The sequence below is a fragment of the Aotus nancymaae genome, unplaced genomic scaffold (assembly GCF_030222135.1).
Source record: "Aotus nancymaae isolate 86718 unplaced genomic scaffold, 86718_ANA_hifiasm-v0.15.2.pri h1tg000014l, whole genome shotgun sequence".
NCBI lineage: Eukaryota > Metazoa > Chordata > Mammalia > Primates > Aotidae > Aotus > Aotus nancymaae.
In genome coordinates this window covers 63,190,498-63,205,319 of record NW_026988425.1, presented here as the reverse complement: position 1 = coordinate 63,205,319, position 14,822 = coordinate 63,190,498, and the positions used below count along the sequence as shown (strand labels likewise).

The 14,822-nt window shown below is 41.5% G+C and overlaps 1 protein-coding gene across 1 annotated transcript in view; it reads right to left on the bottom strand.

Moving 5' to 3' along the window:
- Positions 1-14,582, bottom strand: part of SLC30A5 (solute carrier family 30 member 5) — a 37,507-nt gene extending 22,925 nt beyond the window's left edge. The window contains exons 1-4 of the mRNA XM_012462227.2: positions 14,255-14,582; positions 7,982-8,104; positions 5,784-5,850; positions 4,161-4,246 (exon numbers count right to left, since the gene is read on the bottom strand). Of these exons, the coding sequence (XP_012317650.2) occupies positions 4,161-4,246; positions 5,784-5,850; positions 7,982-8,104; positions 14,255-14,340 (362 nt within the window). The 5' untranslated portion in view covers positions 14,341-14,582. The remainder of the gene's footprint in view (positions 1-4,160; positions 4,247-5,783; positions 5,851-7,981; positions 8,105-14,254) is intronic.
- Between the last annotated feature and the right edge of the window lie 240 nt (positions 14,583-14,822).

The following is a 14,822-nucleotide window of genomic DNA, read 5'->3' as shown; positions in this document are numbered from 1 at the left end:
AGGTACAACTGCTTTAGAAAATAGTTTGGCATTACCTATCTTAAAAGGTTGAAGCTAAAAATACCCAATCATATCACTCATAGAATTACATCATACAGATTTCTTATTCTTATATATATATGTATCAGGTAACACTTATAAGGTTGCTCATATAGCACTGTTTGCAGTAATTTGCCATATTGCCAAAAAATACAGGCAATATGGAGCCATGTGCTGTGTAATATTATTTTGGTCAATGATGGACAGCATATATATGATGGTGGTCCTTTAACATTATAATGGAGCTGAAAAATTTCAATCACCTAGTGTAATGCATTACTCGTGTTTCTGGTGATGCTGGTGTAAACACACCTACTGCATTACCAGTCATATAATACAGTACATACAATTATGTACAGAACATACACTTATAAATGACTATGCAACTGGTTTACGTATTTACTATACCATACGTTTAATTATTTTAAAATGTACTTTTACTTTTTATTTATTATTATTTTTTAAGACTCAGTCTCGCTCTTGTCTGCCAGGCTGGAGTGCAATAGTGTGATCTCGGTTCACTACAACCTCCGCCTCCCAGGTTCAAGCAATTCTTCTGCCTCAGCCCCAAGTAGCTAAGATTACAGGAGCCTGCCACCATGCCCTGCTAATTTTTGTATTTTTAGTAGAGATGGGATTTCACCATGTTGGCTAAGCTGGTCTCAAACTCCTGACCTCAGGTGATCTGCCTGCCTCAGCCTCCCAAAGTGTTGGGATTACAGGCATGAGCTACTGTGCCTGGTCACTTTTATTTATGAAAAAGAAAAAAGGTTGTTACTGGATGGCAAGTAAAAATAAAAAAAATTAAAAAAAAAAAAAAAGAGGGCCGGGCGCGGTGGCTCAAGCCTGTAATCCCAGCACTTTGGGAGGCCGAGGCGGGTGGATCACGAGGTCAAGAGATCGAGACCATCCTGGTCAACATGGTGAAACCCCGTCTCTACTAATACAAAAAAAAAAAAAAAAAAAAAAAAATTAGCTGGGCACGGTGGCGCGTGCCTGTAATCCCAGCTACTCAGGAGGCTGAGGCAGGAGAATTGCCTGAATCCAGGAGGCGGAGATTGCGGTGAGCCGAGATCGCGCCATTGCGCTCCAGCCTGGGTATCAAGAGCGAAACTCCGTCTCAAAAAAAAAAAAAAAAAAAAGGGAACTATATCCTTTGACCTCAAATAGCGGTGTCAAAAAAAAAAAAAAAGTTAACTAAAATACCTTCAGTCAGGTCCTTCAGGAGGTATCCCAGAATAAGGCACTGTTAGCATAGATGACAACTCCTTGCATGGTACTGCCCTTGAAAACTTCCTAGTGGGACAAGATGTGGAGGTGGAAGACAGTAATACTGATAATCTTGACTCTGTGTATGCATAGGCTAATGTGTGTGTCTTAGTTTTTAACAAAAAAATGCTAGGAGAAGTAGCCCATGCCTGTAAGCCCAGCACTTTGGGAGGGCAAGAAGGGTGGATCCTTGAGCCCAGGAGTTTTGAGACCAGCCTGGGCAACATGGCGAAACCTGCTCTCTACCAAAAAAGATACAAAAGTCAGCCAGGTATGGTGGTAGGCTCCTGTAGTCCCAGCTACTCGTGAGGCTGAAGAGTGGGAGGATTCCTTGAACCAAGAAGGTGGAGGTTGCAGAGAGCCAAGATCGTGCCATAAACTCTAGCCTGGGTGACAGAGCAAGATCCTGTCTCCAAAAAAAAAGTTGAAAAAAATTAAAAATAGAAAAAATCTTATAGAATAAGGATATAAAGAAAGAAAATATTTTTGTACAGTCATACAATGTGTTTGTGTTTTAAGCTGTTTTCAGAAAAGAGTAAAATACACTAAGGTTAAGCTTCTACCTCCTGAGGTCAGGTGATCTCTTCCACTTCAGTCTCCTGGGTAGCTGGGATTACAGGTAGGCACCACCACGCCAGGCTAATATTTTGTATTTTTTCTAGAGATGGGATTTTGCCATGTTGCCCAGGCTGGTCTCGAACTTCTGGGCTCAAGCGATCTGCCCACCTCAGCCTCCCAAAGTGCTGGGATTAAAGTTTTTGCAATTGAGAAACTCCATGATGGTTTTAGAAGAAGAATGAGGGGGCAGTGTTGGTAGTGATAAGGTCAGGAGGTAGACGACTAAATAAGGAGCCAAGTAAAAATGTAAGTACTTCCTCTTTCCCTCCTTATCCCAAGACAAAAGGACAGTGATTTAGTAACATAGGAACTGAAACATAATTTCATAAGTAGCAAATTTAAAAATTGCAGATGATAAGCAATGCTCTTCCCAAGCTAGGAAATCAACTAGCTTTCCCATCCCTCCAAGCTGCAGCTGCTACTGTGGCTGGAGATATGACATTTATACCTACTCTGTATCTGACAAAGTACATGGCAAACAAGCCAAAGGGATCCCAATGCAGAAGCTATTCTATTGGCCATGAAAAAGGAAAGAACTTTTCACAAAGCATTTCCACATTTCTAACCCTTCACTTTCACTCTGTCCACCCCAATATTCTGAGTGAGATCCTTTAGAACAGTGGTCCCTAACCTTTTTGGCACCAGGGTCTGGTTTCCTGGAGGACAATTTTTCCAGACAGCAGCAGTAGGGGGATATTTCAGGATGAAACTGTTCCACCTCAGATCATCAGGCATTAAAGCCTCATAAGGAGCATGCAACCTAGGTCCCTCCCATGCACAGTTCACAATAGGGTTCATGCTTCTATGAGAATCTAATGCCACCGCTGATCTGACAGGAGGCATAGCTCAGGTGGTAATGCTTGCCCCACACCAACCCCCACCTCCTGCTCAGTGGCCTGGTTCCTAATGGGTTATGAAGCCATACCGGTCTGTAGCCAGGGGGTGGGAAATCCCTGCTTTAGAACATTCTTTTTTTTTCTTTTGAGACGGGAAGTCTTAAAAAATACTCAAAAACTGTCGCCCAGGCTGGAGTGCAGTGGCGTGATCTCGGCTCACTACAACCTTCACCTCCCAAGTTCAGGTGATTTCTGGCTAATTTTTGTAGTAGAGGTGGGGTTTCACTATATTTGATAGGCTGGTCTCCAACTCCTAATGTCAAATTATCCATCAAAGTGCTAGCATTACAGGTGTGAGCCACTGCGCCGGCTAAGAATATTCTTCATTCCACTCTTTACCTCTCATTCTCATGGCAAGGCATTTTTTCTTATACTTATTTACTAAGTGAAATCTTTTACAGATGGAGAAATGTTAAAAGAATGCTCGTACACAGATGCACAATACAATTCCTATGAAGTGGTTCCTAAGCATTTCTTCCTTAAACCAGACCACTTGCAGAAAAAGATGAATCTATATAAAGCTAGGGAAATAGGAAATGGGAGTAGTTTACTTAATCCACTACATGTAGGCTGGACGAGGTTGCTCACGCCTGTAATCCCAGCACTTTGGGAGGCTGAGGTGGGCGGATCACCTGAGGTCAGGAGTTTGAGACCAGTCTGGCAAACATGGTGAAACCTCGTCTCTACTAAAAATACAAAAATTAGCCAGGTGTGGTGGTGGGTGCCTGTAATCCCAGCTACTCTGGAGGCTGAGTCAGGAGAATTGCTTGAACCTGGAGGCGGAGGCTGCAGTGAGCCAAGATCATGCCCCTGCACTCCAGCCTGGGAGACAGAGGGAGACTGTCTCAAAAAAAAAAAAAATCCACCACACGTTTGTTAACTGATATACTACTTCTCAGACATTTATTTATGAGAATACTTGCAAAATTGTGCAAAAAAAAAAAAAAAAAGAGTGCTTTTAGAGATTTTGCTCTCTTTCTTACTGGCTGATTTTATTTACCATTTTGGGCCTTTTAGTATAGCTTCTAAGTTAGCTGTTAACAGGGATCATAAGTAAATGATTAAAAAGCCATTTATGCTAAAAATTTTCTGAAACTTAGAATTCTAACTAGTAAAATATCTATGACAAATCATGAATAAATATATTAATGGTATTCATTAAAGAACTAGTCCAAAAACTAAACAGGTTCCTTCTATTTGCTGAATTCTCTCTGATGCTATAAAAGTGACAGACACATTTGTACATATAAATATTTGACATAAAACACAGTGGAACAAAAATAATAATTCAAAATTAAGAAATATAAACACATATTCAAAATATGCATTATTATTTACCTTAGTGGTCCACAAAGAGTGAGGCCAAAAAACCACAAGAGTGAAATAATACACCCAGCAACTGCATGTTTAAATATTTTGATCCACTATAAATGGAAACAAAAAAATTAAAAATTTCAGTCACATATAATTTGCCATATATCCCAATTTCAAATAAAATACACATAGATAATAACAACAAATATTTTAAAGGTGAATTACTTATTTTGAAATTAAATAGAAAATGTAAGATCCCTTGACTAATTCTGGATTTGCAAGACAGTATTCTGGGCCAGGTGCAGTGGCCTATGCCTGTAATCCCAGCACTTTGGAAGGTCGAGGTGGGCGGATTACTTGAGGTCAGGAGTTTGAGACCAGCCTGGCCAACATGATGAAACCCCATCTCTACTGAAAATATAAAAATTAGCTGAGTGTGGTGGCAGACGCCTGTAAGTAATCCCAGCTACTCAGGAAGCTAAGGCAGGACAATCGCTCGAAGCTGGGAGGTAGAAGTTACAGTGAGCCAAGATCACACCACTGCAATGCAGCCTGGGCAACAGAGCAAGACCCTGTCTTGAAAAAAAAAAAAGACAGTATTCTGTTTTCCATTATCTGTATTATTATCTGCTGGTAGATTTTGAAATCTTTTTCTTCAGAGTACAATTTTCTGTTTACTCAGTAGTTTCCTAGGATCATTTAACTTTTTGTCTAAATTATTTTCCACCAGGAATTTTTAGTGATCCAATTATTTGAAAGGACAGAAAAAAGTTAAGATTGGGTTTAGACTACTAATCCTATTTTTTAAAATGTTCTTGGTCTCTGAAACAGAAGTACTTAAATTTGTCTTTCTAATAAAAAAAACTATGCACAGGTTTCTAAGTCATGGCATAAAGCAAACATGTAGTGGGGTATAACTGCTGCGCAAAGAAGTGATAGATGTGATGATGTGAGATGATTACGCAAAATGTAGGACATTTCTAGTTTGAACCACAGCTGCCTAAAGAGAACAGTGACAATGATGATGAGAGTGTCACATTGTTACAACGATGATGAGGCATTATTCTAAGAACTTCTTAAGTATTAATTCATTTCTTCCTCACAGTTCCATTAGGAAGTTACTATTACCTCCATTTTACAGGTGAGCAAATTAAGGTAGAGAAAAATCAAGTAACTTGCCCAAAGTAAGGGTCAGTAAGGACAGACAGAAAGAACATGACTTTGTCTGATTCCAGAAACATCACTCTTAACTCCTGTGCTTTGTCAGCTTTCCAGTGACATTTGTACTAGGCTCTTAGGCATACTTGCATGTCCAATTTGTAAATCTTTCAGAATAAGAAGTATGTACTAAAGAAAATAATTACATGAATGCTTTATAATTTTTTTTACCCTCTTCTTTTTTATTTTATTCTTTTTTTTTCTTTTTTTTGTTCTCTTCTGTTTTTTTAAAGCCATTACATGATCTTAGTATTTTACAGTTTACTCTTGAAGTCTCTATTCTGAAAAGACAAGAGCAAGTTAACTCTAAAATTGTTCTTTGGCATACTTAAATCATTCACTAAGTACCCATTATCAAAAAATAAGCATTGCATCCTGGTCCACTAAATGAGAAGATGCTAGGAATAAAAGATTCTGCAAAAACCTTACCTGGTGTTTGGTAATAGTTTTCCCAGAAGAAAATGGCTTTTGAAACAAAACCATAAAAAATGCAGTCCTGTAAATATTGAAACATTAATATATTAATATTAATCAGTATTAAACCCAAGATATGTTTTTAAGTAAAGACACTTATTTTAAACAAATATACCAGAACTTGAAAAGTGTGTTATCCTCTGAATAAATCATACTGGAAAAACTATACTTATTTTAGTAAGAATCCTATCGTAACATTTTGAGAACTCTTATTTTCTGTCTTCAGAACCAGTTAAGCCACAAAAGTAAAGGAGTCACAATTTTTTTTAATATCTTAAAATACCAAAGAAAATAATTCCTATTTTCTGTAAAATCCATTAAAAATAAATCTTGAAATAGTATAATGAAAATGAAGAAATTACTAATTATACATCCCTACCTTTGACATTGCTAAAACAGTTACATAAAAATGCACGCAACTTGGCCATGCGTGGTGGCTCAAGCCTATAATCCCAGCACTTTGGGTAGCCGAGGTGGGCAGATCACCTGAGGTCAGGAGTTGGAGACCAGCCTGGCCAACATGGCAAAGCCCCATGTGTTCCAAAAAAAAAAAAAACAAAACAAAAATTAGCCAGCCATGGTGACACGCCTGTAATCCTATAAACTTGGGATGCTAAGGTAGAATTGATTGAACCCAGGAGGAAGAGGTTGCAGTGAGCTGAGACTGAGCCACTGCACTCCAGCCTGGGCAACTGAACCACTGTCTCAAAAAAAAAAAAAAGGTTCTGGTGCGGTGGCTTATGCTGGTAATCCCAGTGCTTTTGGAGGTGGAGGCAGAGGCAGGTGGATCACCTGAGGTCAGGAGTTTGAGACCAGCCTGGCCAACATGGTGAAACCCTGTCTCTAAGAAAAATATAAAAAATTAGCCAGGCATGGTGGCAGACACCTGTAATCCCAGCTACTTGGGAGGCTGAGGCAGGAGAATCGCTTGAACCTGAGAGGCAGAGGTTGCAGTGAGCTGAGATTGCGCCATTGCACTCTAGCCTGGGCAACAAGAGCAAAACTCCATCTCAAACAACAACAACAGCAACAAACAAACAAACAATCTCCTAGTCAAGAATCTCTTTCACAGCCAGGTGTGGTGGCTAGATCACCTGAGGTCAGGAGTTCAAGACCAGCCTGACCAACATGGTGAAACCGTGTCTCTACTAAATACAAAAAAAATTAGCTGGGTGTGGTGACACGTGCCTGTAATCCCAGCTACTTGTGAGGCTGAGGAAGGAGAATTGGTTGAACCTGGGAGGTGGAGGTTGCACTGAACCAAGATTGTACCACTGCACTCCAGCCTGGGCAACAAGAGTGAAACTCCATATCAAAACAAACAAACAGACGGGGTTTCATTATGTTGTCTAGGCTGGTCTTGAACTCCTGACCTCAGGTGATCCACCTGTCTCAGCCTCCCAAAATTTGGGATTACAGGCATGAGCCACCACCCTGTCTCCCAAGAGTCTTTAACAGGTTTTTATTAACACAGAGGGTGGTCACTAACAATCTTGAGGTCCAATAATTCTTTATTTAGAATTTCTCACATGTAGAATAATTTGACGTTCATACTGCATGAGGACTCTGTATTAAGAAAGGATTATGTAGTGAACACATCGCAGCATGGTTTAACATAGAAAATAAAGAATATTTGTACCAAGACAGGCCTCAGGTAACATCCTGTGCCTGTCTGAAGATTAGGCTGTGTCAGTCAAATGGTCTAGGAATCCCTAGCGTCCCTGAGACCCTTTCAGGGAGTCACCAAGGTTAAAACCACTTTCATAAAAACATCAAGACATTATCTGCCCCTTTCACTCTTATTCTCCCAGGAGTGCAGAGTGAAGTTGCTAATACTACAGCAGTATCGAACGCTGAAGCAGTTATCAGAATCTGGCTATCCTCTATTAAGCCAGATATTAAAATAAATTTGCAAAAATCTCATCAAAGTCTTTGTTTAGGCAAGTGTTAGAGCACAACAATCCCTTTTCTTTTCAGTTTCTTTATACCCCTAATCTTAAATATTCTCCCAGTTAAAAACATTTATCAAATACTTGTCAGGAGGAACAAACAAAACAAAATATTCTATGTAAAGTTTCTTAAAGATACTCTGTTAAAACAGGATTTTTAAAGAAATAAAAAAGATCAAGAAAAAAAAGAACCCACACACTCACCCAAGTTTTAATATAAAAATGAACTGAACAATGTGAACAGCTTTTAGGAGATCATATGATTCGAAAAGTCCCACAGCCTTCAAAAATTTAGTGAAACATAGTAACACAATATATTTTGTTAATCTGAAAAATAAAAGCAGAAACAATTTTTAGTATCACTGAAATTACAAGGAACTTATCAATCTGGTTTTCTTAATCATAACAAGGGGTCATTACTGAACCCATAGAAATATACATAAACAATAAACGAAACAAAACAAAGTCCCCAAACAACTCACCAACCACATGATAATTACCATTGACTTTTTTTTTTTTTTTTTTTTTGAGACAGAGTTTTGCTCTTGTTACCCAAGCTGGAGTGCAATGGCACAATCTCAGCTCACCGCAACCTCTGCCTCCTGGGTTCAGGCAATTCTCCTGCCTCAGCCTCCTCAGTAGCTGGGATTACAGGCACACGCCACCATGCCCAGCTAATTTTTTTGTATTTTTAGTAGAGACGGGGTTTCACTATGTTGACCAGGATGGTCTCAATCTCTTGACCTCGTGATCCACCTGCCTCGGCCTCCCAAAGTGCTGGGATTACAGGCGTGAGCCACTGCGCCCAGCTGACTTTTTTTTTTTTAAATTAGAGGTCTCACTCTGTTGCCCAGGTTAATCTTGAACTCCTTGGCTCAAGTGATCCTCCCGTCCTAGCCTCCCAAAGTGCTGGGATTATAGGTGTGAGCCACCGTGCCCAGCCTACTGTTAACATTTTGAGTCCAGGTGCAGTAGCTTGAGACCAGCCTGCACAACATGGCAAAAGCCTGTCTCTACAAAAAATACAAAGAATTAGCCAGGCATGGTGGTATATGGCAGCAGTCTTAGCTACTTAGGAGGCTGAGGTGGGAGGATCACCTGAGCCTGGAAGGCTGAGGTTGCAGTGAGCTGTGATCATGCCACTGCACTTCACCCTGGGCGATGGAGTGAGATCCTGTCTCAAAAAACAAACAGGCTAGGCACTCACGCCTGTAATCCCAGCACTTTGGGAGGCTGAAGCAGGTGGATCACCTGAAGTCTGGAGTTTGAGACCAGCCTGGCCAACATGGTGAAAACTCATCTCTACTAAAACACAAAAATTAGCTGGGCATGGTGGTGCATGCCTGTAGTCTCAGCTACTCAGGAGGCTGAGGCAGGAGAATCTCTTGAACCCGGAGGCAGAAGTTGCACTTCAGCCTGGGTAACAGAGCGAGACTCCGTCTCAAAACCAACCAACCAACTAACCAACCAACCATAACATTTTGGTATATATACTTCTGGTTTATTTTCAATGTTTATGAATGATTATGTATAGATATAGTCTACTTTAACAAAAAATGCCAGACTAAAAATGAAAATTTTCTTGACTGAGTTGCTGGACTATTTTGTTATCTGCTTTCTAACTTAGTAACTCCTCCAAACATTTAAGAAGAACAAAATAAAAACTATTCCGTTATGAAACAACAAGACCACAATGTAGGAAGAATGGTAAATGACTTTTTTTGGTTTGTGCCTCCTCTGCCTTGCTAAGTGACTACAGTGAGAGTTGTGGTTGAAAGGTCAATTGACTGAACTTAGAGTCCTAAAAAGGCTAAGGAACTGGAAACACCTCAGTAGGGGAATGAGAAGCTGAAAAGAGGAGGATCTCCAAGTAATCAGATCCTCAGGTTCCTGCCCAGCAGGCAGGCAACCATCTCTCCTCAACCACTATAGGAGTCAGTAGAGTCTTAGTCGCTGGTGAGGTCACTTAAATTCCCTGAAGTAGACCACTCTGCTGGTTTTATAAGAGAATGTCCATGTTCTTAGGAAAAACAAGTATTTAAAGATAAGAATCATGAAGTATGTAACTTACTCTCAAATAGTCCAGGGGAAAAAAATACCTGTGTGTGTGCATTTAGAAAGAGAGAATGATAAATCACATAGGATGATACATTAACAATCAGGGAATCTAGGTAAATATATTACTCAACTGTTGTATAGGTAAATATACTATATAACTTTTACCTAAACTTGAAATTATTTTTAAATGAGTAGTTTAAAAGCGTTATTTATTCAAGAGTGTAGTCTCTCAGGTAGGGAAACATGGTACACAATCCTTTGCTATTTTATTTGTACTATTTACTTAGTAGAGTTGCCCTTCTATTATAGTTTATTGCATAATCAAATTCAACTCAGGACTAGTTGAGTTTTGATGGACTCCAGGTTGCAAGAGTTTTACTTTAGACTAAAAATCAAATACTAGTTTTAATCTGCAACAAAAACTAGTTGACAAGTCCTTTAATTGTGTGTATTTTTATGCTGTCATTCACAAATATGGATTATTTTAAGCAAATGTTTTTATTTTGGTTTAAGTCCTCTTGGCTGGGAAGGGCAGAGGGTCACAGCTTACATTTCTTGAGCACCTGCTATGTTCCAAGTGGTTTGAATATACCATCTCATTTAATTATTACAACAATTCTGCAAACTAAGAAGTGGTATCCTTGTTTCAGAAAACTGAATCATAGAAAAGTACTTTACCCAAGGTCATATAAGTAATAAATGGGCTGGAAGTCTGAGTTGTTTCAAACCCCATGTATAGTGTCTTCTACGTAGTAGATACTTGAATTTTTTTTTTCTGGATTTTTTTTTTTATTGCATTTTAGGTTTTGGGGTACAGATGAAGAACATGCAAGACTGTTGCATAGGTGCACACATGGCAGTGTGATTTGCTGCCTTCCTCCCCTTCACCTATATGTGGCATTTCTCGATACTTGAATATTTATTGAATAAACTGAACCTCAATTACATTTTTATTTTTTAGCCAGAGAACTGTTGAGCTACTGAAGTAGGCAAAGTCCAAGAGGCAGGTTTGAATCCAAATCCAAATTTCAGTAATTCCAGGTTTAGAGAACCAGGGTATTTTCTTTCCTTTTTTTTTTCTTTTTGAGATGGAGTTTTACTCTTTCACCAGGCTGGAGTAAAGTGGCACTACTTTGGCTCACTGAAACCTCTGCCCTCTGGGTTCAAGTGATTCTCTTGCCTCAGCCTCCCAAGTAGCTGGGATTACAGGTGCCCACCACCACACCTGGCTAATTTTTGTATTTGTAGTAGAGATGGGTTTTCACCATGTTGGGCAGGCTGGTCTTGAACGCCTGACCTCAGGTGATCTGCCTGCCTTGGCCTCCCAAAATGCTAGGATTACAGGTGTGAGCCACCTGCCCAGCACAGAAGCAGGGAATTTTCTAAACCTTCACAGAAAAGACCAGTGATAACCTTTGATGAGACTAGTTAACCGCAAATAATGGTTTATAAATTAGTGGGGGGAGGAGGGTGGAGTGGGCCAGGCACAGTGGCTCATGCCTGTAATCCTAATGCTGGGAAGCCTAGGCAGAAGGAGTTCAAGACCAATCTGTGCAATATAGCGAGACCCTGTCTCCAAAAAGTTTTTTAAAATTAGTCTCCCTTTCTTCTCCTCTCCTGTCTTTACCTCCTGATAAACTGAAGCTTCTAATTGTTTTTCCTTCATAAAATGAACTACGAGTGTCTGCTTATCCATCTGTGCTTACTTAGCCTTGTTTTTCATCTTTAGCCCAACAATTCATTAATTGCAACTTTAAAAATCAAAGAATCCAGGCCAGGCACAGTAGCTCATGGCTTTAATACCAGCACTTTGGGAGGCTGACGAGGGAGAACTGCTTGAGCCCAGCAGTTTGAGACCAACCTGGGCAATATAGCAAGACCTCATCTCTACTAAAATTAAAAAAAGAACTGGGCATGATGGTACACACCTGTAGACTCACATACTGGGGAGCTTGAGGTGTGAGGATTGCTTAAGCCCAGGAGTTTGAGGTTGCAGTGAGCCACGAAGGTTCTATTGCACTCCATCCTGGGCAACAGAGGAAGTAACCTTATCAGAAAGAAAAGAAAGGGAAGGAGAAGAAAGGAAGGAATGAAGGAAGGGAGGGAAGGAAAGAAAAAGGGAAGAAAGGAAGGAAGAAAACACTAAAATCTCTAAGAGTGTTTTTCATGTTCTATTTTTTTCTAGTACATATACATTTACTTTTTGTTGTCATTTTTTTTTTTGGAGTTTTTTTTTAGGGGGAGGGGAGGTGGGGCAGGGTCTTGCACTGCCACCCAGGCTGCAGTGCAGTGGTGGGATCATAGCTCTCTATAGCCTGGACCTCCCAAGCTCAAGTGATTCTTCTGCCTTACTCTCCCGAGTAGCTAGAACTACAGGCACTGCCACTGTGCCTGGCTAATTTTTGTATTTTTTGTGGAGATGGGGGTCTCGTTATGTTACCAGGGCTGGTCTCAAATTGTAGGGCTCAAGTGATCCTCCTGCTTCAGCCTATATTTACTTTATACCTAGACAATTGCTGGAGGTTTAGTAAGTTTTCCAGAAGGGTCCTCCCAGAAGGTTGAAGCCTGGCTTTTGAGATATTGGAGTTAAATGAGAGAATGGGAGGCAGAGTTAAGAGGGGCAACTTTTTTTAATCTCCACATTTTCAATCCAGGACCTCATCCTTCCTTTACTCCTGTAACCTGGAATCCATCAAAATTCAACTAGTTTTGGGTTGAATTGATTCTGCAATAAACCACAATAGAAGGGCAACTCTGCTAAGTAAATAGTACAAATAAAATAGCAAAGGATTGTGTACCACATTTCCCTACCTGAGACAGTACACTCTTGAATAAATAACGCTTTTAAACTACTCATTTAAAAATAATTTCAAGTTTAGGTAAAAGTTACAAGAGTAGTATATTCTTTACCTGGATTCCCTGATTGTTAATGTATCATCCTATGTGATTTATTATTCTCTCTCTCTCTCTGGATATTCTCTTATAAAACCAGCAGAGTTGTCTACTTCAGGAAATTTAAGTGATATGATATATATATATATATATTTTAAGATGGAGTTTCACTCTTGTTGCCTAGGCTGGAGTGCAATGGTGCAAACTCAGCTCATCACAACCTCCACCTCCTGGGTTCATGCCATTCTCCTGCCTCAGCCTCCTGAGTAGCTGAGATTACAGGGGCACTCCACGCCCGACTTTTTTTTTTTTTTTTTTTTTTTTTTTGGCATTTTTAGTAGAGGCAGGGTTTCGCCATGTTGGCCAGGCTGGCCTGGAACTCCTGACCTCAGGTGATCTGCCCGCCTCAGCCTCCCATAGTGCTGGGATTACAGGTGTGAGCCACTGAGCCAGGCCTGATATGATACTTTAATCTATTGTCTATAGTCCAATTTTGTCAACTGACCCAGTAACGTCCTTTAAAGCACATATCCCCTACTACCAAATTAGACCAGAATTGCCTATTGCATTTAGTTGTCATGTCTCAATAGATTAGAAAATTAAATTTATGCTACAAAAATGCAGTTGGTTTAAGTTCTATTCCATTATATGCGGCATTCTTCTCTTTTCATAAAAATTGGTTATGTTATAATGCTATTACTACAGCTCTAAAGAATTCAGCAAAATTAATCCCTTTCTTTAAATATCAAAGAAAGTATTCTAGAATGAGAAAAACCCGTTAGAAATGAAAGCAATGAACACCAGTTCCAACCAAGTTGCAGGGCTATATTTTGCGCATTTTGGACACTATTTCAGAACTCATTTTTGACACTATCTTCGAAGGACACACACTCGAAGTGGTCACTGCACCACTTGCTCCCTTACTTTTGGGGTTGGTGGAAGAACTGGAGAGAGTAAGTGGGAATTTTCACTTTTTACTCTATGAATTGCTGTGCTGTTTAAATTTGATAACGAGGACACATTTCTTATTTAAGAATAAAATACAAAAAGAACATGGGGCTGGACTCTCTGTGCGCTGAGTTAACCTGAACATCCAAATTCACGTATGTACTTTGGTTTCGTCGCCTGAAGAAAGATGATGGTGACACCTTCCCCTAATTTATGCAGGGAAACGTCAGAACGGCCAAGTAGTCAACAGACTATTTCATGGAGAAACAGCCAGGAGAAAGGCTTCTCACAGATCAGAAAAACCTCTCACGTGAACTGGCGGGCAGTTCTAAGACTGACTGACTGCCTTGAAACCCAGAAATTCAAGCAGAAGCTTTCTGGCTTTCGCGCCTTCATTCTGAAGCGGGCCCCCGAGGAGCCCAGGGAGCCCGGGGGCAGCCCGCGCGCAAGGAGGGAGGCAGAGGGAGAGGGCGCGCCGACCCCGGGACTCCCGGGCTGTCATCAGGGACCGGAGGGAGGCCGGAGAAGGTGTATCTGGTGCGGTCCGGCCGGTCGCTGCCTTCCGGATCAGTCTCTTACCGAGCGCTGGGTACGTCCACCGGCCCGAGGCCGCCGCCGCCGCCGCCGGGGCCGGCCCGCACGTCCCCGCCGTATTTCTCCTCCATCCCGGGGCTCAGGAGCCGCCACCGCTGCCACCGCCGCGGGGTCTCCTCATGTCTCGCCGCTGCCGCGGAACAGCGGGTGCAGACTCGTCACTCCCCCATGGCAGCGGCCTCGTCGGGTTCTTGCAGGCCGGGCCGCCGCTGCCGCTGTCCCCGGCTCCGGCTCACAAGCACACGCACGTCGTGACTAGGCCGCGGGCAGTTCCGGCGGCGCTCGGTTCCCGGGAGGCAGCACCGGTAGGGACGTTGCCAAGCCACGTCATCAGGCCCAGCAACCCTCACTCCCGGGGGAGTGCACAGCACGGCGCCTGCGCAAGCAGAACACTCGCCTTTCCTCGCCCCTCCTTAGGCTCCTCCCTCCACGTTGTGACGCATTGAAGCCCCGCCTCCTATGGGCCTCTCCGGTTGGCGCTCCCGGTGCACTTACCTGTCCCTGCATTGCCACCTATGGGCCGTCAGAGGTACAGCGGATTCCTGTAGCGCAG